At 38.9% G+C, this 24185-nt stretch overlaps 1 protein-coding gene across 4 annotated transcripts in view; it reads left to right on the plus strand.

Annotated features, from left to right (window-relative positions):
* The window catches only part of kbtbd8 (kelch repeat and BTB (POZ) domain containing 8), a 58495-nt gene extending 35386 nt beyond the window's left edge, over positions 1-23109 (plus strand). For all 4 annotated transcript variants that reach the window (XM_072582501.1, XM_072582502.1, XM_072582503.1 and 1 more), the window contains exon 4: positions 17922-23109. In XM_072582501.1, coding sequence (XP_072438602.1) covers positions 17922-18385 — 464 coding nt within the window. In that variant the 3' untranslated portion in view covers positions 18386-23109. The remainder of the gene's footprint in view (positions 1-17921) is intronic.
* The last annotated feature ends 1076 nt before the right edge of the window (positions 23110-24185 follow it).

Consider the following 24185-nt stretch of genomic DNA (forward strand, 5'->3'; position numbering starts at 1 on the left):
GAACATTTTACATAAGGCTGACATTATACTTAGAATGTAAATTGATGGCAGGAAAGAAAAGGAACGAGACACCCAAACTATATAAAGATATGATAATTTGAAACAATCTTATTCTAAACAACAAAAAGACAGATTCACCTTTTATTTCCCAGTCATGTACTTTACAGAAACAATTCTGGAGAAGTATTCTTTAAAATTTCCCAATAAATTAACAAAGTGCATGCCTTTACCTTTTTAGTGACTTTCTGCACATTCACCAGATGTGATTGTCTCCCCAAGAAATATAGGCATTCTGGCTGGGTCTGTTTTCCCTGGATCATTGGAGGCTGAGGGGTGACCTTTATAGAGGTTTATAAAATCATCAGCGGCATGGATAGGGTAAAGAGCAAGTTCTTTTTCCTGGGTTGGGGGAGTCCGAAACTAGAGAGCATAGGTTTAGGATGAGAGGGGAAAGATTTAAAAGGGACCCTAAGGGGCAGCATGTTCACGCAGAGAGTGGTGCGTGTATGGAATGAAATGCCAGAGGAAGTGGTGGAGGCTGGTACAATTACAATACTTAAAAGTCATCGGGATGCATATATAAATAGGGTTTAGAGGGATATGGGCCAAATACAGGCAAATGGACGACATTAGCTTATGATATTTGGTTGGCATGGACGAGTTGAACCGAAGGGTCTGTTTCCTTGTTGTAATCTCTATGCCTCTGTGACTGTACTGAACTGAACTCTAAGATAATCTGAGGCATAAGTTTTCTGGCCCTGTCTACTTGTACTCCTGAAAGAGCTTAAGACTAATTTCTAGCTTTGTCCTGAAGGCTGCTGAAATATAAACTGTCCTTCTGGTAAGATCGTTTTCTTCTGAACTCAACTTGTCTCTGGCTCCTGGCCATTTGTCTTCCTATATGTTATAAATGCTCAAATTGTCAATATGCAGCAGTTATCTCTCCATGAGCTTGTTGAGACATGTAGCTTAAGTCACATGATTTATTGAAAAGGCTGCCCTTAGCTTAACGTTCCAAATAACTTCCTGACCCTTTAAAAAGCAAATCAGACTCTTGCACCATTGAAATGAAAGATGTATTTACATTAGCTTGAGAATCCAAATTCTCAAATAATAAAATATTACAAACTTCCTTCATACCTAAACTTCCCAAAAAAATACTTTCAGACAATTCGGTTTTCTAGATAAACAGTGCATGGATTTTCACAACAATCCTATTCTACACAAGTCCACGGTGGCTCAGTGGTTAGCACTGCTGCCTCAAAGCACCAGGTCCCAGGTTCAATTCCAGCCTAGGTGACTGTCTGTGTGGAGTTTGCACATTCTCCCCGTGACTGCGTGGGTTTCCTCCGGGTGCTCCAGGTTCCTCGCACAGTCCAAAGATGTGCAGGTTAGGTGAATTGGCCATGCTACATTGCCCAGTGTCAGGTGTATTAGTCAGAGGGAAATGAATCTGGGTGGGTTACTCTTTGGAGGGTCGGTGTGGACTGGTTGGGCCGTAGGGCCTATTTCCACACTGTAGGGAATCTAATCTAAATCCATTTTAATCATCATATTAGGACTTTTGCAGTAAAATGGCACCCACAATGATGCTACTCTCATCAACAGCTGGTTTAAACATCATTCTCTGATACTGCTGGAACTGATGGGGTGACCAGTACAGCTTCAAGTTGTCTGAGGCACCTTGACATTCTTTTATCCATTTGATTTATTTTGCTTCTTTAAATAAATTGTCAGAAAAGCCCCACAGTGCTGAAATTCAGAAGAAACTTGTGACTAAATATACTGTTGCCAGTATGTTACAGAATTTCATATTTTGTCCCAAGCACTGGAAAGTATGAGACCCCCAGTCTTTATTTCTCTTACTGCTGCTTGGTCTTGTCTCTATGTGTCAGTTTACTTTAGCAATTCATTTTTAGCAAAATTTATGATCAAATTCGCTGTTTTGTAACCAATAATACAGTTTGTTCAAATGTTGTAAATCTTTCCAGGTTTGGTTTAACACAATCAAATTTATTAGCTACATAATCCTTTGGTGGCCTTATTGGATAATCTTTAGAGTTTTTTGTGTATTTTGCATTCCAAGTCACATGATTTTATATTGATAAAATCCATCCAGTATTTCAAAAGCTGATACTTAGTCATAGAGATGTACAGCATGGAAACAGACCCTTTGGTCCAAACTGTCCATGCCGGCCAGATATCCCAACCCAGTCTAGTCCCACCTGCCAGCACCCGGCCCATTTGCCTTCAAACCCTTCCTATTCATATACCCCTCCAAATGCCTTTTAAATGTTGCATTTCTACCAGCCTCCACCACAATCTCTGGCAGCATACACGTACCACCCTCTGCATGAAAAAGTTGCCACTTAAGTCTCTTTTATATCTTTTCCCTCTCACCCTAAACCTATGCCCTCTAGTTCTGGACTCCCCAACCCCCGGGAAAAGACTTTGTCTATTTATCCTATCTATGCCCCTCATAATTTTGTAAACCTCTATAAGGTCACCCCTCAGCCTCCGACACTCCAGGGAAAGCAGCCCCAGCCTGTTCAACCTCTCTCTGTAGCTCAGATCCTCCAACCCGGGCACCATCCTTGTAAATCTTTTCAGAATCCTTTCAAGTTTCACGACATCTTTCCGATAGGGAGGAGACCAGAATTGCACGCAACATTCCAACAGTGGCCTAACCAATGTCCCATACAGCCGCAACATGACCTCCCAACTCCTGTACTCAATACTCTGACCAATAAATAAAGCATACCAAACGTCTCCTTCACTATCCTATCTACCTGCAACTCCACTTTCAAGGAGCTAAGAACCGGCACTCCAAGGTCTCTTTGTTCAGCAACAGTCCCTAGGACCTTACCGTTGGGTGTATAAGTCCTGCTAAGATTTGCTTTCCCAAAATGCAGCACCTCTCATTTATCTGAATTAAACTCCATCTGCCACTTCTCAGCCCATTGACCCATCTGGTTCAGGTCCTGTTGTAATCTGAGGTAACCTTCTTTGCTGTCCACTACATCTCCAATTTGGTGTCATCTGTAAACTTACTAACTGTACCTCTTATGCTCGCATCCAAATCATTTATGTAAATAACAAAAAGTAGAGGGCCCAGCACTGATCCTTGTGGCACTCCACTGGTCACAGGCCTCCAGTCTGAAAAACAACCCTCCACCACCACCACCCTGTCTTCTATCTTTGAGCCAGTTCTGTATCCAAATGGTTAGTTCTCCCTGTATTCCATAAGATCTCACCCCCCCCCCCCCGCCCCATGGGGAACCTTGTTGAAAGTCTTACTGAAGTCCATATAGATCACATCTACCGCTCTGCACTCATCAATCATCTTTACTTGTTCAAAAAACTCAATCAAGTTTTTGAGAGATGATTTCCCACTCACAAATCCATGTTGACTATCGCGAATCAGTCCTTGCCTTTCCAAATACATGTACATCCTGTCCCTCAGGATTCCCTCCAATAACTTGCCCACCACAACGTCAGGTTCACTGGTCTATAGTTCCTTGGCTTGTCCTTATCACCTTTCTTAAACATTGGCAACACATTAGCCAAACTCCAGTCTTCTGGCACCTCACCTGTGACTATCGATGATACAAGTATCTCAGTAAGAGGCCCAGCAATCACTTCTCTAGCTTCCCACAGAGTTTGAGGTTACACCTGATCAGGTCCTGGGGATTTATCCACCTTTACTGTTTAAAGGTATCCAGCACTTCCTCCTCTGTAATCTGGACATTTTGCAAGATTCTTTAGTCAGTTGAACTTGCCAATATCCTTTTAACGCATCAATCTTTGTAAACAAATGTGCTTGTTCAACCCTCTCAATCCAGTCCTCCAATTGAGGAATCAGCTATTAATCCGTCTTTGTTACCACATTAACTTTGTGATAATCGATGCAGTCATTTTGACCCATCTGGTTCGGCATCATCATAATAGGTGAGCTCCAGCTTTTAAAACTGTTGTTTTCTATCGTAAATGTGCTGTCTTGTCTCATTTGAGCTGACTTCTGTGCTTTGTATGTAATATATTCCCTACGTAAACATAATATATAGTCAGATGTTTTCCTGCCCTTTTTACACCAATAAATGCATTCTACTCATAGCTTTTTATAAACACTTACCTAGCTTTCTCGGAGATAAAATATTATGCTATCTAACTTTTTCAGCATCACTATTTTGTAATCATATCACTGGAGAGTCTGATTTATTATCCAATTGCTCTGATATTTCTATTTGACTCCCTATTTGGTTTACCACTAAATGCACTTCTAACCTGACAATCCTTCTTATTGTTATACTGATTTAACATATCACTTTAACATATGACACTTCGTGTTTTTTAATACACTCCAGAGTAATCTGTGTATAATTCACATCATTGAATTTTCACATTGAGTGTGTTTTTGATTTGGTCCAGTGAACCTTGCTTTTAATACTTCACAGAAAATAGGTTATAGTATTAACACCTTGTCTCCTACAATAAAATTCTGGATGTTAGTCTTTTTATTAGCTCTTATTTTTCATTGAGGATTTTTAAAATACTTTATTAAAAATCTCACAATTTTGTCCACCCCAGTCCAATACCGGCACCTCCACATAATAAATACTTTAAGGACAACTCTCACACTTTGGTTAATTTTTCTTGAAAGCCTGAAACACAGGTTGTTAGTTTAAACTCTGGAATTTTTGATTTTTAAATTTCCCATTTTTAATTTAAGTGGTCCTCTCACCTGGTGTTCATATTTCAGTTCAAAAAGACTGAATCCTCTGGATTCACTAAAGGCATCCCTAATGGAAAACAATAATAAGGGAATTCTTTCATCCCAGTGCTGCATTCCTGGCAATAAGGTCCAGTCTTGGTGTTTAAAGTTTGTTGACATCTTTCTAATGCTCTTTCAAATTGTGGGTGACAAAGGGAGGACAAAAATTGTTTTATTGAGTTTTCATGATGCAAAATATTTGTGGCAATCTTTATCCATATTTTGGGTTAAATCTTGGAAGAAATTGGAACTAATTGTTCCATAAAAGAACTTTGTAATTTTCTCCAAAGGCAGCATCTCAAAAAATCTTGTCCACGTACCTGAAATTGTTAAGATATTTATTCTCATTCCAAGATTGAGTACTGCAGATTAAAGGAATAGTGAAGTCTTGCTTCAGTGCATTAGAGCTTGATTAGACCCCAACTGGAGTACTGTGTACAGTTTTAGTCTCCTTATCTCAAGAAATATATTATTGCCATAGAGAGTGTGCCTCAAAGGTTCACCAGCCTTGTTATGGAATGGCAGGACTTTGTGAAGAGGGATTGGGCAAACTGAGACTGGAGTTTTGCAGAATGACCGAATAGCTAATTAAAATTTAGAAAATAATGAAAAGGATCAACAGGGTAGATACTGGTGTGATATTTCTCATAATGACGGAATCTTAATCTAGGAGATGGTTTAAAAATAAGGAGAATGCAACTTAATCGTGTGAGTAGAATTTATTTTACTCAGGATTGTAAACTTTTAGAATTCTTTACCAGAGGGGGCTGTAGAGGCTCGGTTTTTGAGTATGTTTAGGATAGTGAGTGACAGATTCTTGATTACAGGTGGTGTACAGGCTTATGGGAATGAAGTTAGTGAAAGGTATTGGACTTCTGATCAGTCATGAGCATATTGAATGTCAAGCCTTGACAGGCTGAATGGCCTATCTTGCTCCTTTTTTCCAGCACAATTTATTAAAACCTTGGTTATGGTTCTTTTGAAAGCTGTATCAGATTTCAAAGTGCAGGCAGAATTGATGGTTGGGATTTCTGCATTGTTGACATAGGGCACATCTGGCAAAATATGACCAAGTCATTAAATGCTAACTAATAAAAATATTTTAGTTTTTCCCTTTGTTTACCTAATATCTAAGTGACTGACCATTGGAATTTTGTGAACCACTCATTAAAAGTTTATGATACTCAGATGGAATTGTCCCCGATGGACAACACCCATTCCTCATCACCTGGTATTTTGGGTGGTCTCCATTTTCTCATTAGGACTTTGTCTTTTAAATAATTACTTGGGTATTGGTTCTGATTCACTTTGAGCAGACTATTTGATATAGCTTTTTCAATTCCAGATCTGTCTGATCTTGTATTTCTATTAAAGAAGCTAGGCAAAGTATGTCAACCTCATTGTCTTTGTCTTTATCTTTTAGTTTACTTTAAGTTTTTATAAATAACATCTTAGAACTTGATTTCTAAGTCAGTCCCCTTTTTTTGTAGCCACTGTCTCTGTGCGTAATCCTATGAATGTGAGATTTAGTCATAAGAATCAGGAACCTGTCCAGTATATTTTCCTGTAGATTATCGGTTTCTTCTACTGGTTTATCAAATAACATTGCTAAGGCCAATATTTTTGAACCAGCCCAGGTCATTCCCAAAATCAAATCAATTCCTTTTATAGTGATTTATTGCGCTAATGCAACTGAAAATTGTCTTTAATAAGTCACTCTTTATTTCACCTCTACATATTGTGATATTTTTCTATTATCTTCGTAACAGGACCAGTTTTTAACTTCACTGTGCACTTCCAATTAAAATTTTCTCCTTCATTAGCCTCATTAGCAAGACAAATTGTATGAGCTCCATTTATTGCTTATGAACTATTCATTGTTCTGCCTCTTTCGAAATTCAGGAAGACGATAGCCTAGTGGTGGTGTTCTGGGGACTGGTGTTCAGATCCCCCCCCACGGTAGATGGTAGAAGTTGAAATCAATGAAAATCTAGGAATCGGGGTCTAATAATAACCATTAATCCATTGTCAATTGTCAGAAAAACCCATCTGATTCAATAATATGCCTTCAGGGATGGAAGCTGCCATCCTTTCTTGGTCTGGTTTGCGTGTGACTCCAGACCCACAACAATGTGGTTTAACTCTTCACTGCCCTCTGGGCAGTTAGAGGTGGGCAGTAAATGCTTGTCTAGCCAGTGATGTTCTCAATCTGTGAACAAATTTTTAAAAATACACTCCCTTTTTGAAATAAAATAATCAACATCTCCAGTTGCCTTCGGCAGCAATTATAGGAAATTGTTTGACTGTCTTGATTCATCTCTTTCCTACTGGTAGGTTCCAAGAAAACATGCTCCACTTGTACTGCTGCTGCAGGTTGAGTACAGTTTTTATTTTGCTTTTGCATTCTTTGCCAAACATTCCTTTTAATGTAATAGGATTCCCATTTAATTCCCAGCAATTAGCTTTAGTATATCCAATCTTATTACAGTTGCAGCATATTACTTATTTAATCACTTTTAAGATTCTAACCTTCCTCTTTCTGTTTGTTCAATAAAACTAATGCCTTTCAACCCAGATTATTTTCTATTCTTCAACTTCTTTCATGATATGCACCTGATCAATTTTCCCAACTCTCTGTGTGAGATATCCTAGATATTTGCTAGAGCTGCTCTGCTTTAGAATTTCATATGTGACAGTCCTCAAAATAAGTCTTAAGAATTGCCAGAATACTTTTTGGAGTTCTCTCACTATCATGGTTTGCCTCACATTTTCAAAGTTTTCTCAACTTCAGTGATTAAAACCACTGATCCCATAACATTTTTCTTTTAGCAAATTTTTAAAATATCCAATTAGCTGTCTGTCTTCTAGTCCTAAACTTTAACTGATATGTTTCGGGATCATGAATGCTTTTTTTTTTGTTTAAATGTTTATTAAAAACAGTATTATGTTCTTTAGGTTGCTCTTCCTGACAAACTTGATTGTGTATTCATGGTTGTTCCTACCTTTGAAACTCAGTTACGACCCAAATATCTTTTAACTACTTCAACTTCCCAACTAACTTTTTTTAAATAAGGCAAAATATCTTTCAGCTTCATCCTCTGTAAATTTAAGCGTTAAGTATAGGTACCTAATCTAATCAAATCCCTCGAAAATTGCCAGTGTGACCCCCCCCCCCATCCCAACTGCTGATCGATAAAGGAAGGAGACAGCTAGCAGGAAACTAAAGGCTGCTTAGTCTAGTATCTGCCATTGAGGAAAATGCTAGAGTCTGTTGTTTATAAGAAATTAGCAGAATAGTTCAAAAAATGTTAAACTACATTGACTCTGATTATTTTTGTAAGAGGGATCCTAAATTTGAGAATATAACAAAGCCAAGTTAATAAAGGGAAGTTAGGAGATGTAGACTGTATTCCATGCATTGTTTTTTTTTACAGCTGGTCTGTATGTGGCAGTGGCTTCTAGAAGTCAACACATCAGCATGCTGTTTGGTTTAATAAAACTGTTGAGCAGCTTTAAGGTTATGCAACCTACAGGAAACGTGGGATTGTAGCATAAAAATAAATTTGATAAAATTAAATAAAATTTAAAAATGACTGAAAAAGTTCAGCAGGTTTGGCAGCATTTGTGGAGAAAAATCAGTTAACATTTTGAGTTAAGTCACCCTTCTTCAGGACTGATGGCAAGAAAAATGACAGCTAGAAAAATGTCAGTTTAGTGGAATTTGTGGAGTGGGCCACCAGTCCTAGGGCCTCAATCATTTAACATTAATGACTTGGAAGAGAGTGAACAGTGTAACGTATGCAGATTTGCTGATTAGACAAAAATAGACAAGAGCATGTTGTGCTGACTGCATATGGATAGATTGAGTATGTAAAAAAAAATTAGATGGAGTTTAAAGTAGTAAGTGTGGGGTCATGAACTTTAGTAGGAAAGATCAAAGGCAGACTATTATTTAAATAGTGAGAGACTCCAAAAAGTGCAGTGCAGAGTGACCTGGGTGTTGTACATGAAATGGCAGTCTGGAGTGCAGATGCACTAAGAAAGAATGAAGGGAAATGAAATTTTAGCCTTCGTTGCCCGGGAGGTTGGAATTAAAAATGAGAGACTTGCTAAAACTTACAAGCTGTTGTTGAGGCTACAATTATTTGTGGTCCCTTTATTTAAAAAGGGATACTTTGACATTGGTGGCAGTTCAAAAGCGATTCACTAGACAATTCCTTGGATGAAGGAGGTGTCTATCAAGAATGACAAAAACAGATTTAGCCCTTATTCATTAGAGTTTAGATGAATGAAGAGTAATCTTATTAGCATGCACAGTATTCTGAGGGGGCTTGACAAGGTCAATATTGAGAAACAAACAGACAAAGTTGGATAAACTGTAATTTTTTTCTCTGTTCTGAAGCATCTTCATTCCAGACAAGTAGTTAATTTCATTTTTCTCTCTGCAGATGCTGTCAGACATGTTTAGTTTCTTCAGCATTTTGTGTGTTTGTTTCAGATTTCCAGCATCTACAGTATTTTGCTTGTATTAGATTGTTCAGAAGATGTTTCCATTAGTTGGAGAACTAAACGATATCATTACAGATTAAATACGCACTCATTTAAAACTGAGATGCAGAAGAATTCCTTCTGAGAGTAGCGAATGTCTAGAGTTCTCTACCTCCAGATTTTGGAGGCAAGATTGCTGAATGTATTTAAAGAGGAAGTAGATTTTTTGAAGTAGCGAGAACTTGAGGGCTATGAGAAACTGATGAGGTCTAGGCAGACCAGCCATAGTCTTATAAAATGGCAGGACAGGCTTGAGGGGCTGAATGGCCTAATACTGTTCTACGTTCTCTTTGGAAGCTGAATCATCCTCTGAACTACTGCTTCGTTCCCCTGACTTTCCAATTCCAGCTTTTGTATTTCCAGTTTTTGTTTTCCTTTCTTTGTGTTCAATTTTGATTGCCCTTTCTGTTTTCATTTTCATTCCATGGCTCTCTTTTTCCAATTCAAGTTTTTGCATTTACTAAGTCATGTTTCTATTTCTAACTAAATGTTAGCTGATTCTAGGTTATCAATTTTAGGTTTCACTTGTTTTATTTCTGAATGCTGGGTAATAATTTTAAACATATCAAGTTTTTCTGATCCTGCTTTTATTTCTATCTTGAACTTATTCACTAGCTCCATGTAGCTATAGTCAAAGATTTCAAATAATTAGCTGTTTATATTTTCTACCAGAAACGCTTTAGCAATGGTCAAATCAGCTTTGGCATACTGCATGCAGTTCTGGTTGCCACATTACCAGAAGTATGTGGATGCTTTGGAGAGGGTGCAGAGGAGGTTCACCAGGATGTTGCCTGGTAGGGAGTGCATTCGCTATGAAGAGAGGTCGAGTAGATTAGGATTATTCTCATTAGAAAGACGGAAGTTGAGGGGGGGGGAAACCTGATTTGAGCTCTACAATATCATGAGAGGTATGGACGGGGTGGATAGCAAGAAACCTTTTCCCCCAGAGTGGGGGAATTCAATTACTAGGGGTTAGGAGCTCAAAGTGAGAGGGGAAAAGTTTAAGGGAGATAGGCATGTAAAGTTATTTACGGAGAGGGTGGTGGGTGCCTGGAACACTGGTAGTAAAGGTGGGCATGATAACATCATTTAAGATATATCTAGACCGATAAACGAACGGGCAGGGAGCAGAGGCGTTCAGACCCTTCGGAAATGGGTGACTAGTTTAGATAGAGGATCTAGATTGGTGCAGGCTTCGAGGGCTGAAGGGCCTATTCGTGTGTTGTAATTTTCTTTGTTCTCTGTAATCGGAACAAATCCTGTTTTTATTCCCAGAAGTTACACGCGCATGTTTTCTTTAAAGGTTGATTGATCTGTTTTGCACAAGCCTCACTTTCTTATGCTCCCATCTGATGGTAATGCTGTCAATGATAGATTTCAGAGTAAAATCTGGGTCAGTAGACCATAAGTTTTATTTTTGTAATTTGGCTACCTAGTAGTCAGTCACTGAACACCGGCTACTAATGCACTTATAACAAAATAATATAACTTTATTAAACAAAGTAAACAAAATACCAAGCAATACATGCTTGGCAATTTGGGATGATGTTACAAACAGCTGAAAAGAATCAATTCTTGTTCCCAGCTATATCCTTTACAAATATTCAACTTGGGTGAAGTGTCACTTCTTCTGTCTTCACTTGAAAATTTCTGACTGAGCTGAGCTGGTTGCGTTTCCTTTTTGATGACTTTCTGTACATTCACCGGATGTAATTCTTACCATCTTTCCGCAAGATGTACAGACAGCCTAACTTGCTGCTTTTTCCTCACTGAGCCCTAAGAAACGATGTAGAATTTTTCAAACCTTCTTAATTAGACGACTGCTAAACAGTCTTAAGGCTGCTGAAAATTAAATTGCCCTTCTTGTAAAGATCTTTTTCTTCTGAACTCAAACTGCCTGTGGCCCTAGCCACCTGTCTTGCTGTAGGTTGTCAGTACTAAAGTCAACAGTAACCAACAATTATTGCACCAGGAAGCTTGTTTAGCCATTTAGCTTAATTCACATGATTTCTTGGGACACTATCTTTAGTTTATTGTCACAAGTAACATTCTGACCCTTAAAAGAGAAAAACACCCTCTCAGCGCTGAAAATCAAAATGCCAGTTTACTTCTGCTTTAGAATTAGAGTTCCCATATGATGATACATCTTTCATTTGTTGTGGTCCTGATGTCACAGCGCAGTGTGGTCAGATTTGAAATAACCTAGCAAGCCACTGCTGTCTGAGGCAGACTTTTAAATGCTGGCCTTGCCATTGATGTTTACGGAGTAGAGTGGTGCTGGAAAAGCACAGCAGTTCAGGCAGCATCCGAGGAGCAGGAAAATCGATGTTTCGGGCAAAAGCCCTTCATCAGGAATACAGGCAGAGTGCCTGAAGGGTGGAGAGATAAATGAGAGGAGGGTGGGGGTGGGGAGAAAGTAGCATAGAGTACAGTAGGTGGGTGGGGGAGGGGATGAAGGTGATAGGTCAGAGAGGAGGGTGGAGTGGATAGGTGGAAAAGATGATAGGCCGGTAGGAGAGGTCATGGGGACGGTGCTGAGCTGGAAGTTTGGAACTGGGGTGAGGTGGGGGAAGGGGAAATGAGGAAACTGGTGAAGTCCACATTGATGCCCTGGGGTTGAAGTGTTCCGAGGCAGAAGATGTGTTCTTTCTCCAGGCGTCAGGTGGTGAGGGAGCAGTGGTGAAGGAGGCCCAGGACCTCCATGTCCTCGGCTGAGTGGGAGGGGGAGTTGAAATGTTAGGCCACAAGGCAGTGTGGTTGATTGGTGCAGGTGTCCCAGAGATGTTCCCTAAATTGCTCTGCTAGGAGGCGTCCAGTCTCCCCAATGTAGAGACCGCATCGGGAGCAACGGATACAATAAATGATATTGGTGGATGTGTAGGTAAAATTTTTGATGGATGTGGAAGGCACATTTAGGGCCTTGAATGGAGGTGAGTAAGGTGGTGTGGGCGCAGGTTTTGCAATTCCTGCAGTAGCAGGGGGAAGGTGCCAGGACAGGAGGGTGGGTTGTTGGGGGGCGTGGACCTGACCAGGTAGTCATGGAGGGAACGGTCTTTGCGGAAGGCGGAAAGGGGTGGGGAGGGAAATATATCCCTGGTGGTGGGGTCTGTTTGGAGGTGGCAGAAATGTCGGCGGATGATTTTGTTTATGCGAAGGTTGGTATGGTGGAAGGTGAGCACCAGGGGGATTCTGAACTTGTTACGGTTGGAGGGGTGGGGTCTGAGGGTGGATGTGCGGGATGTGGACGAGATGCTTTGGAGGGCATCTTTAACCACGTGGGAAGAGAAATTGCGGTCTCTAAAGGAGGCCGCCATCTGGTGTGTTCTGTGGTGGAACTGCTCCTCCTGGGAGCAGATACAGCGGAGGCCGAGGAATTGGGAATACAGGGTGGTATTTTTGCAGGAGGTAGGGTGGGAAGAGGTGTAATCCAGGTAGCTGTGGGAGTCGGGTTTGTAAAAAAAAAAAACTGTCGGTGTCCAGTCGGTCGTCATTAGTGGAGATGGAGAGGTCCAGGAGGGGAGGGAGGTGTCAGAGATGGTCCAAGTAAATTTAAGATTGGGGTGGAATGTGTTGGTGAAGTTGATGAATTGCTCAACCTCCTCGCGAGAGCACGAGGTGGCGCCAATGCAGTCATCAATGTAGCAGAGGAAGTGGTGCCGGTGTAATTACAGAAGATCGACTGTTCTACGTAGCCAACAAAGAGACCCGCATAGCTGGGGCCCATATGGGGTGAGTAAGGGCTCCATTGGGGCTCATGTCTACCCTTTTGGTCTGGAGGAAATGGGAGGATTCGAAGGAGAAATTGTTAAGGGTGAGGACCAGTTCGGCCAAACGAATGAGTGTCGGTGGAAGTGTACTGTTGGGGACGTTGGGAGAGGAAGAAACTGAGGGCTTGGAGGCCCTGGTCATGGCGGATGGAGGTGTAGAGGGATTGGATATCCATGATGAAGATGAGGCGTTGGGGACAGGGGAAACAGAAGTCTTGGAGGAAGTGGAGGGCATGGGTGGTGTCTCGAACGTATGTGGGGAGTTTGTGGACTGGGGGGGATAGGACAGTGTCGAGGTAGGTAGAGGAGTTCACTGGGACAGGAGCATGCTGAGACAATGGGTCAGCCAGGGTGGTCAGGCTTGTGGATTTTGGGAAGGAGGTAGAACCGGGCAGTGCTGGGTTCCCAGACTGAGTTTGGAAGCTGTGGGTGGGAGATCTCCTGAGGTGATGAGGTTCTGTATTGTCTGGGAGATGATGGTTTGGTGAGGGAAGGTGGGGGGGGGGGTGTCATGGCAGAGGGGATGGTAGGAGGAGGTGTCCTTGAGTTGGCATCTGGCTTTAGCGGTGTAGAGGTCAGTGTGCCAGGGATATATTTCTCTCCCCATGCCTTTCCGCCCTCCGTGACTATCTGGTCAAGTCCACGCCCCCAACAACCCACCCTCCTGTCCTGGCACATTCCCCTGTCACTGCAGGAATTGCAAAATCTGCGCCCACACCACCTCCCTCGCCTCCATCCAAGGCCCTAAAGGAGCTTTCCACATCCATCAAAGTTTTACCTGCACATCCACCAATATCATTTATTGTATCAGTTGCTCCCGATGTGGTCTCCTCTACAGTGGGGAGACTGGATGCCTCCTAGCAGAGTGCCTTAGGGAACATCTCTGGGACACCCGCACCAATCAACCACACCGCCCTGTGGCCCAGCTTTCAACTCCCCCTCCCACTCAGCCGAGGACATGGAGGTCCTGGGCCTCCTTCACCGTCGCTCCCTCACCACTCGACGCCTGGAGGAAGAACGTCTCATCTTCCGCCTCGGAACACTTCAACCCCAGGGTATCAATGTGGACTTCACCAGTTTCCTCATTTCCTCTTTCCCCCATCTCACCCCAGTTCCAAACTTCCAGGTCAGCATCATCCCCATGACCTGTCCTACCTGCCTATCTTCTTTTCCACCTATCCACTCCACCCTCCTCTCTGACCTATCACCTTCATCCCACCCCCATCCACCCATTGTACTCTTTGCTACCTTCCCCCACCCTCCTCCCTGACCTATCACCTTCATCCGTACCCCCACTCACCTACTGTACTCTATGCTACTTTCTTCCCACCCCCACCCCCACCCCCACCCTCCTCTCAATTATCTCTCCACCCTTTAGGCACTCTACCTGTATTCCTGATGAAGGGCTTTTGCCCGAAACATTGATTTTCCTGCTCTTCGGATGCTGCCTGAACTGCTGTGCTTTTCCAGCACCATTCTACTCCAGAATCTGGTTTCCAGCATCTGCAGTCATTGTTTTTACCTAATTGATGTTTATGGCTCAAGCATGAATAAAATCAATCTCTTACAATTCAGTCATTCTGCTTTGAGGAAATTATCACTTCAGTGATTCATTTGAATTTGCTGTTTTGCCATGTTTAGCGACAGCTGATGACAGAAGTACTACTTTTAAATTTTGAGCTCATTTCAATGTCAATTTGACAGTGAGTTTGCTGAGTTCATGTAAATGCCCTGAAGCAATACCATTTAATATTAAAGCAGTTGCTGGTAAGTCAGGTTGTTTGTTGACATGATGTGCAGGTGAAGTTTTCTTTTTTGCTTTTAACTGCAATAATTTGAGTATTTGTTATATTTATATTTGCATGCTTTGCTAAAATTCAGCTCTGATCTCATTCAGGCTGATCTTAATTAAGGTGGGATAGTTATCAGGCCTTTGATTCTAATTGTAACAGAACTAAGAAGTTCTAAATTCGATGCTCAGACTGAAAAGGATCACAGTTGATAAAATGTAATCCTTTCCCTGTAATTGATTGATTATCAAGGCCTTTGGCTATTAATGCTGTGAAGGTCTTATTCTAGTGTGGGATACAGAATTCTCATTCCTGACTCTCAGCTTCTACCAGTCATGAGCAACTATCACTGTTAGTTGTAAAATGCAAATTGGATTAACTCTGGCTCGTTGGTAGAGAGATTGATAACATTTTACAAAGTGATTTAATATATACTTAGCCTGTGCACCAAAATTGATTCATAATAGTTCACCATTCTCAGTAATTGGTAGTAATCTCCTCTTATCAAGAACTGTCTTCATTTATTTATTTTTCCACACATTTGCTTTCTATTTCCTACTCCCCTCATCTCTTACAACAAAGAAAATCAATTATTTTAAGTTTCAGATGCATGCTACTATGTATTAGAGAAATATTAGAACTGTTTGTAATACGTAATATGTTCAGTGATTATGGGGTGGAGCGAACAAATATCTTTAACCAGAGTGTACTTGTCTGCTAATACAGGTTTTTAAAATTTACATCGACAATGTTCTGTCCTATTTTAAATTCTGTTTCCCTCAGTTACCTTGATGCAGATCATGATTCTCTGACTGAAAACTGGAAAAGTGACTCACTCCCTACTGCTGTCAGGCTCTTGAATGAGGTTGCTCCCTACTACCACACCCCTTGCAGGGAATATTGTCTAATTTTTCTTCAAGAATTAAGAATAATTGAAGGGATGAATTTCATTCAAAGGTTTAGACGGAACAGTAAATCAAAATGATCTTGATCCTTGTATCCTAAGAATGTGATTTGTAATGTTTCATTATACATAATCCTGTTATGTTTGTGATGTCAGGTAAAGCTGGCTCCTTCAGTCAAATTGCATGATGCACTTGCATCTATTTTGGGTTGAAGTGATTCATTATTTTGTTGCTTGTGTATCTTCTGCTGTGCCATCAACCTGCTTTCAAATAATACACAATTTATTTTGGAAACTTTAAAATCTTAATTGATTAGTCACTTTCTTGTTTTGATCACCTTGGTCCCCTTTTATAATGAATATTTTGGCAGAAGACCGCATTCAATATTGGATTTGTTCTTTCATTTTAAGGCATATTTGACTGATAGTTAATACCCTTCCCCATGCCTTAAGGCTGGCATGCATTTTTCTGATTTCAGTTTTAAACCACCTTTTATATGGTACTTGTTAATGAAAACATTGCATGTAATTAAGCTCTCCCTGGAAAGGCCTGCACTAATTTCCTTTCCTAACTGCTATGAGAAGTTACTGGTGAGCCATTTAAACTAAACCTTTTCTTGGAATTTGTCTTTCATATGGGTGTTCCCAGAATTGAGTAAACTGAAAATTGAAAATAAAAATTTGACCACATGGCAATCGTGGAGTGGTTGAACATATCCATGTGCTACTATTTCTGAGATATTGTTGTACATTGCATCCTATTTATTTTGCATTTAACATTGAGAAAGCAACTACTTGTTACTTTGCTACAAGCTACAGAATACCATTTTCATAGATTCCTGAACCATTTTTATCAGAATTGTTCAAAAAATCATTCTAGGGCAGCTTCTGAAGAAAGTCAATAGTTAAATATTAAAATCTCTTTAACTAGAATGGCTTTATGTCCTCATCACTGCATGCATAAGATATAGAATGCCAAAAAATTCTAAATTAAATCTTCAGATTGGCAATATAAATTTTAAGTGTGGCTCTTGACTGTCTGGTTGGGACTTAGCCAGTCCTCAGTGGTTTTGTAGCTAATTGAATTTTCTTTGGTAAATTACATTGCATTGCAATGTTTCTTTAAAATATTTCTTTAACTACTTAGTCTGAATCACAGACTACGTTTTGCAAGTGTTGATTGAACTAACATGTTAGAGTACTAAAAAATACGTTGCTAATATATTATCATCCAGTGCTAGCATGCGTACCACAGTAAATTATGCTAACAATGTTCTGGCAGAGGTGTTCCATCATTACTTTATCATTTATCGAGATGACTAGACTGTGAAATAGAATGTTTCCATGAGTTCTAGCTACATATGTGTGGTTTTAATGTACTTTTATGCCTTGTGTTTTTCTGCAATTTGACTTGACTGTCAATGGGAGGCTGGTCATTTGTTTTTGATGAATATCTGTATTAATTATCATTTGAGTTCAAACACACTGCAGTTGCTGTAATCCTGAAAGTGCTGCTTGCCCTGGAAACACATAAATTCATGCACATATCCCTGTTTTTTTCCAGAGAGAACGTGTATGCGCACTCAATAAATGAACAGCAAATGACTTCCAAATGGCTCCTCAGCAATGCTGTGATCAATTTTGTATTAAGCCTATTTATTAAATGACCGTCATAATTTATGCATTCCCTGTGGCAACTATTTACCACTGACTAACCAATCAGCACTGTTCCTTAATGCCATATGTTGTTTTTTTCCTTGACTCTTGCAAATTGTCCTGATGAGTGCAAGTTGAAAAAAATTTAACGATACCTTATTCCAGCCGCCTTCACTACCAAGCAATTATGTTGCATTTAAAAACTGATAACTGGGTTAGTAAAAAGGTGTGATCAAGAACTTAAATGAAATGTAAAATGTTACAGGTAAAAAGTCTAGTCATTTGTTTATTTGCAGATGGGTTTACATGTTTTTAGTGACCCCGAATGCATTGTGATGTGGTTGGTTGGTGATCTGATGCGTATAATTGACTTGGTCAGTGGACTGATATCTTTATAGCATCCAGTTTAGTTAATTGGATAATAAAACCACACCTTCAAACATTTTCTGTTGAACAATGTCTGAATTGTCTTTTCTTTTGTTTAGGTGAGTTTTTTCTGTGCTACAATCCTCTCAAAGACTACTGGGGCTGTTTGACACCAATGAGTGTGCCTAGATCCCAGGGGCTGTCAGCTGTCTGCAAAGGTTCCATCTACTATGTAGCTGGAATTTGTAAAGCACATCAAAGAATGCTTACAGTGGAGAGTTATGATATCCAACTTAATAAATGGATGCAAAAGAAGGACCTTCCTCTGGATCAATCGACAAACCCCTACATTAAACTTTTCTTGCTTCTTGACAAACTGCATCTTTTTGTGCGAGCAACGCAAGTGGTAGTAGAGGAACACGTTTTCCGTACTAGTCGAAAGAATTCTTTATACCAATATGATGAAGAATCTGATGAGTGGAAGAAAGTATACGAGTCACCAGACAAGCTATGGGACCTAGGCCGCCATTTTGAATGTGTTGTTGCCAAACTCTATCCGCAGTGTCTTCAAAAAGTGTTTTGATTTTCCTGCAATTTGCATGAACTATTGGTGTGACATGGGCTAACAGTATTTTGTGTAATCAAAATGGCTGTTTTAAAAGCACTAAGGAAAACGGATAGGTGCTTTTGAAAGTAGCAGTGTTTGAACTTGTTCAGAAGTTTAGTTTTATAATCAAATTTTACTAACTTTTCACTGGTGCTGGGGAATATAAAAGTGCAATTACTTACATGAATTATAGCTTATTTTTATTTTTAGCTTGCTCATTCAGTGGCATTTCTTGAATCAGATTGCAGTTGTCCATTGCCTGGCAATCTTAAAACTATGCAGACTAGCAGGCAAAATTCAGCTTGGCAGTAAGAAATTGTTTTGCCCAATGTTATGGAAAAACTAAAGCCTTTAATGATACATACGGGTATAAATTTGTTCAAATTTGTTTAATAGCATCTGTATTTTTTAAGTGTCTGTATTTGAGAATTGACCATTTTACATTTAATGACCTGATTCAAATGTGAAGATATTTTAATGGCTAGATCTTGATGGGGAAACAAGTGAATTGAATGGTTTCTTCATCACCTAGAGTAACCAACTGAAGTGTTGTACCAGGATCAAGCCTTGAAATTAAAACATACTGCATAGAATAATAGTTATGTAAAACTGTTTCACTTAGCCCCTCCATTAAATCCCTTCATTGCTTTAAATTATACAGCTTTGAAAGTTAGAAAATGTGCAATTAACAAGGGCAAGCCTTTAAACTGTTTAGGAAGCTGATGCAACTATTTAGAGGTACATGTACCTACTGTTGTAACAGAGTATATTGTTTTAGTGTGGAACAGAATGGGGAAAAGACTATCTTTTTATACAAAAATGGCTTCTGGTAGTATTGGGATTGTTCTGCGGTACTGCAGAGAAACTAAAATCTTACCACTTGACTTAACTTTGTCAGGCAGCATTCCATGCTGCCTGCATTTCATTTGAACAGTCTAGAATTGCAGTGAAATGCTTGGTATTTTGTAAATTCTGAATGAAGTGGATAAGATGTGAATTTTTCCCTGTTGGATATACTTCTCACTACTGCAGAAGCTGAAAGCTATGATTGCCCTCCTTCTATGGAGCAATGTCATTTATTATGCATTTTACATGAAGTAAATCTTGTTTTCATTTCCAGTGTATATACTGCAGTTTTTTTTTGAAATTGCAGCACAATCCACCTATGATGTGAATTGGCACAGATATAAAGCATTCCTGTCTTGGACTGAGTTCATATTAGCAGTACTTCTAACATTGGTGTGAACTTACGAAGGTAAAAATGTGATTGCTCTATTTTGATTGTCATCTGCATTTCTGTTAATGAAGGTATGCATTTTTAATTAAACATTTTAAAACTGTAATTAATTAAAATTTATGCTTACATTTGTCAAGAACGTTCGGTGAATTAATCTGTTCATCTATCAAAGCTCTAACATTTTCAATTTGTTCACAACTGATTTTGTAAAGGTGCATTTCTTGATTTTAAAATCACTAAACATAACCTCCTTGCATTGTAAAGCATGGCCTGTTTAAACTCAATGCACACTTAGCAGATATTTTCAGTGCTACTCAATGCTGAAAAGTTCTTTAAAATTAAACTGATTTTTTTTAAAAAAATCAATCTAATTCAGCAAATAGTTTATTTGCACTAGATAGTAAAAATGATCTTCCCAGTATTTAGCAGGCAAACCTCTCGTAGAAAAAAATTGTGGTCTTGATTCCATTTTTGCCTGTCAGCGTGCGTTTAATTTTCATGAAAAGAATTAGGATTGACTCTTTCTTTCTTTATTTTTTCTTTCATTACCTCTTGGACAACTTGAGGTAAAGTACATTGATTTGAACTTTACTCATCTCCAACCAGTTGATTTGATTGTGTTTGAAGTCTTGTAAATTGTTCTGTGTATCTTCATCTAATTTTGAATGGGCTGTACACATTGGAGAAAGTTTTAGTGAAGACCCAATTGTGGAATTTACAGTATCAAAGTTGTGCAAGTATCTTTGCATTCCATTAAAGGTGAAGGCTAATTTAGAATTTAGATATCCTTGATACAATTCAAAAAGTATATTTAAAAAAAAGATGATCTGAGAGCCATATAAATTAATGTAATCTAAGTTGAGCTAGTCAATCAAACTGAGTGAGAATAATTGAATCATCATGTTGATGGATACCTAGTCGTTCCATCCTGCACAAACCCCCTGATCCTTGTGCAAAAATAGTTTCATAACTTTACATGTTATTCTTTCAATCAGTTCAGCAGTGGGCAGCACTGGCTGAGTGTCATGTTTGCCACCTTTCTAAGTTTATCAAAAATGCAGTTAGTTAGGTTTTTATTGTTTACTAGGTGTTCTCAGTGAGTTATTTATGAAAGATGTATGAGTATGATTATTTTAGGCTTTAAGTGGTGCAGATGTTTTAGTTAGTATTATAAAACTAGACTGTAGTTCAGATTGATGGGAGCTTCCTTTGGTAGTAAAGAAATTACTAGGAGCCTAGGTTTTGGTCAGAATACAGAACCACCCACAAAGTAGTTGGTGTATTACTATCACCTGTTTGCTCTTCTAAATACCAGATCAGACCATAATGTGGGCTAAAGGCTTCATATGAGTGCCAATGTTTGTTTGATACTAGAATTTCACATCCATTTGGAGCCTTTGCCTTTACTCTAATGCTCAATTATTTTTTTAAAAAATAGGCATTCAATTATTTGCTGATTATTAGCATGCAAAATCTCGCCAGACTGGGGAAAAAGTATATCCACGCAGTAAAATTTCATCTTTAGGGAGCTGGTGTCTAAACTTGGATTTTACCATTTTTCATTTTGGCCCCATTCCATCCTTGCCTGGAAAGCTTGTTCCTTATGACTTTACTATTTCTGGTATTTACAGTTTTGACTTCCAGGGCTCCATACTGCCATGGGTATAACACAGTATCTTGTGCAACAAAATAAACATAACCAAATTTCAGAAGCCTTTTGATTGTTAAATGTACCAACACACAATGTTCAGGTGAGCATCTCCTATAGGTACCAGTTACAATCGCTATTGTTTAGAAGATCTGAAGCATTTAGTACCTCAAGTGAACTGATAGATAAGCCATGTGCTAATAGGTTAGATTTTGTTTTTTTGTTTTGAACTATCACAAAATCCTTTACTGTAATGCATGATCAGTTCCATGTACATCAGCTGTCTTAATTCCACGATAGTAAAACATAAATGATTTAAATACCTTCATTCTAAATGCAGTGCATTTTTCCTATTTAAGAATTTTATATGCAGGTAGTTCCAAAATATTATATTCTTGCATCCTCTAGCAGCTTGAAAAGTTAAATTCTTTTCCAAGAAGGAATTCTGCCCACAAACTTGGCTTGCATTTTAACCACCTCTTAATAGCAATGGAGGAAATCTAAAATAAACATTTACTGTCTGCAGGGAAAAAATTAATATGGCAGCTATAGTTTACAAAATTAAAATGGCAAAACTTAGGTTTTGTTTAATGCATAATTGAGTGTGCATTAAATTAGGTTAAACAAAGTAATGAAGGTTCAGTTAAATGTTTATTGCCAGTAAAATTTTAGGTATGACATTGTTTTACAGAAATTAGTGATACAACTAAATCATTGTTTTTTTTCTGAACACTCTGGTTCCATAAAACAATGCACCGCAAAGAAATCCCCTAATTCTCTTTTCACTTTTTTTTTCAGTATGAAGAAATTATGCTCTTTTTTTTTTATTTTTAACCACTTACCACTTCGTTACTGCAAACTTTTTGAAGCACCTTTCCATATGTAGTGTTGCATTGAGTAGTGTAAGAAGCTATAGAAAAGTGTGTTGCTTAGTTTTCAGAAATCCTGTAATTTTCTTAATTAGTTAACATTGCTGCTGGTTAGGACAATCTTTTATTTATAAGAGGATATATTGACCTTTTGGGGGAGAACGTTGAATTGACATGATAAACTAAATATATGAAATTGAGTTGGATTAGCAAATGAGTCCTCATTGCACCATAATATTCAACTTGAATTGTATGAATACAAAAGCTGGTTTCTGATTTGTGAAATTAAATTTGTCTGCATTTTTTTTAAAATGTTCATAGAATTTAGATCTATTTGCACTGTAGATTTGCTGAATTATTTGTTCTTTGCTTCAACTGTCAATGCTCATTCCATGTGTGCAAAGACTTAGCTATAGTTAACATTTGATGTGACTTGAAATGTATGTTCAGGTTTAAATGTAATCACTTGAATTTTTTGAGAATTGTAAAAAGACATCTAGCTGTACTTGCACATGATTTGAGTTGAATGCTTCAGAATTGGTGCTCAGATGGGATAAGCTGGTTTACTTGATATGTGATGTAGTTTAAAGTATTGTGACTTGTAACAAACTGAAAGTATATTCTTGAAATAAATTGATTAAATGTGAACAATTGAGGTTATTCTACTCTGTAGGCAGTAATTGTTTTGAATATTTCTTTCCTGTTTCACATTTTTTTTGCATGCTCCACAAAGTAAGACCAACAAATGTAATCCAGATCATCATCATTTTAGGAGTACTCTAATTTCTTTATGGAATATTCAAAGTTCACCTCTCCTGGACATCAATCTGCCAGTGTTTATTGCAGAAAGTTATTCTGATATCTGTTAATTTCAAACTGTAGACATTTATCATGGTGTCAGCTATGAAGTGTAGCATACTCATGTCATTTCTCTGGTGAAGTCATCCATTTAATTTGCTGATGAATAAAGTATCAACTGAAATCACATTGCACTTTATCATTTGAGCTAAATGTGGCAACATTGGTTGCAGAATGCTTCCAAAACTGTAATTAGATTACAGTGCCATCAGGGAAATGTGCCTTTGGCCCTTCTCTCTTTTTTTTGATATGAATAACTTGTTCAGTGCTGCCAGAAATTGAAATGTTGGTATCAAATGTTGTGCTATAATCTTTAATGAAGGACAAATTTTCTTGGTATAGTTTGCCACTTCTGAGCCATATGTCTGGCCATGAGTTTACAGATTGATTACAATTCTGCTGATAGCTCATTGTTTTGTGGATGCCCAGTTTCTACTTGCTAAATCTGTTCAAAATCTTTCCCGTTTAGCACTGGGAATCCTCAATGCGAATATGGGGCTTTGTCTTTTAAGGATGGTACTCACTCTCAACAATACTTCACAAACATTAACTAGCCACTAAACGCCACGACCTGCTATCCCTAGTATCTATATACACAGATGGCAAGGACTATAAATTTGACTGGGACAACACAACAATAATAGGTCAAGCCAAACAGAGGACAGCCAGAGAATTCCTACGAGCATGGCACTCATCCACTGACTTCTTCAATAGCCCATTGGCCTAGATCCAATATACCAGCCACTGCAATGAACAACCGGAACTGGCAACTGGAAGCAGGAGGAACAAAACCATATAAATTCCAACTGACACAGTACAACAGTGCTTCACAGGAGGTTCCACAGCACTGAGGATGTCACCTAGAATGGGGATGAAACGTCTGCAATCCAAATTCCTAGCTCGACAAACACCTCCACAACAACTTCAACTGGCACCCGAGCTACAAATCTTTACACAAGCCTTACCTTTACTGATCCACCTATTGTAGAAACATGCACCTGCGACAGTAAAGTTAAGATCAAGGAGGTTTTTCTCCTTTTGCTGGTTCCCTCACCACTAGCTGCAGATCCCATCTGGCTGCTTTGTCCTTTAGGACTCAGACAGATGACTTTGTAATAGTGCTATTAATTGACACTGGAGTCACCAACCCAGAGTCTTTGTCAC

Source organism: Chiloscyllium punctatum, chromosome 12, assembly GCF_047496795.1.
Source record: "Chiloscyllium punctatum isolate Juve2018m chromosome 12, sChiPun1.3, whole genome shotgun sequence".
NCBI classification, from domain to species: domain Eukaryota; kingdom Metazoa; phylum Chordata; class Chondrichthyes; order Orectolobiformes; family Hemiscylliidae; genus Chiloscyllium; species Chiloscyllium punctatum.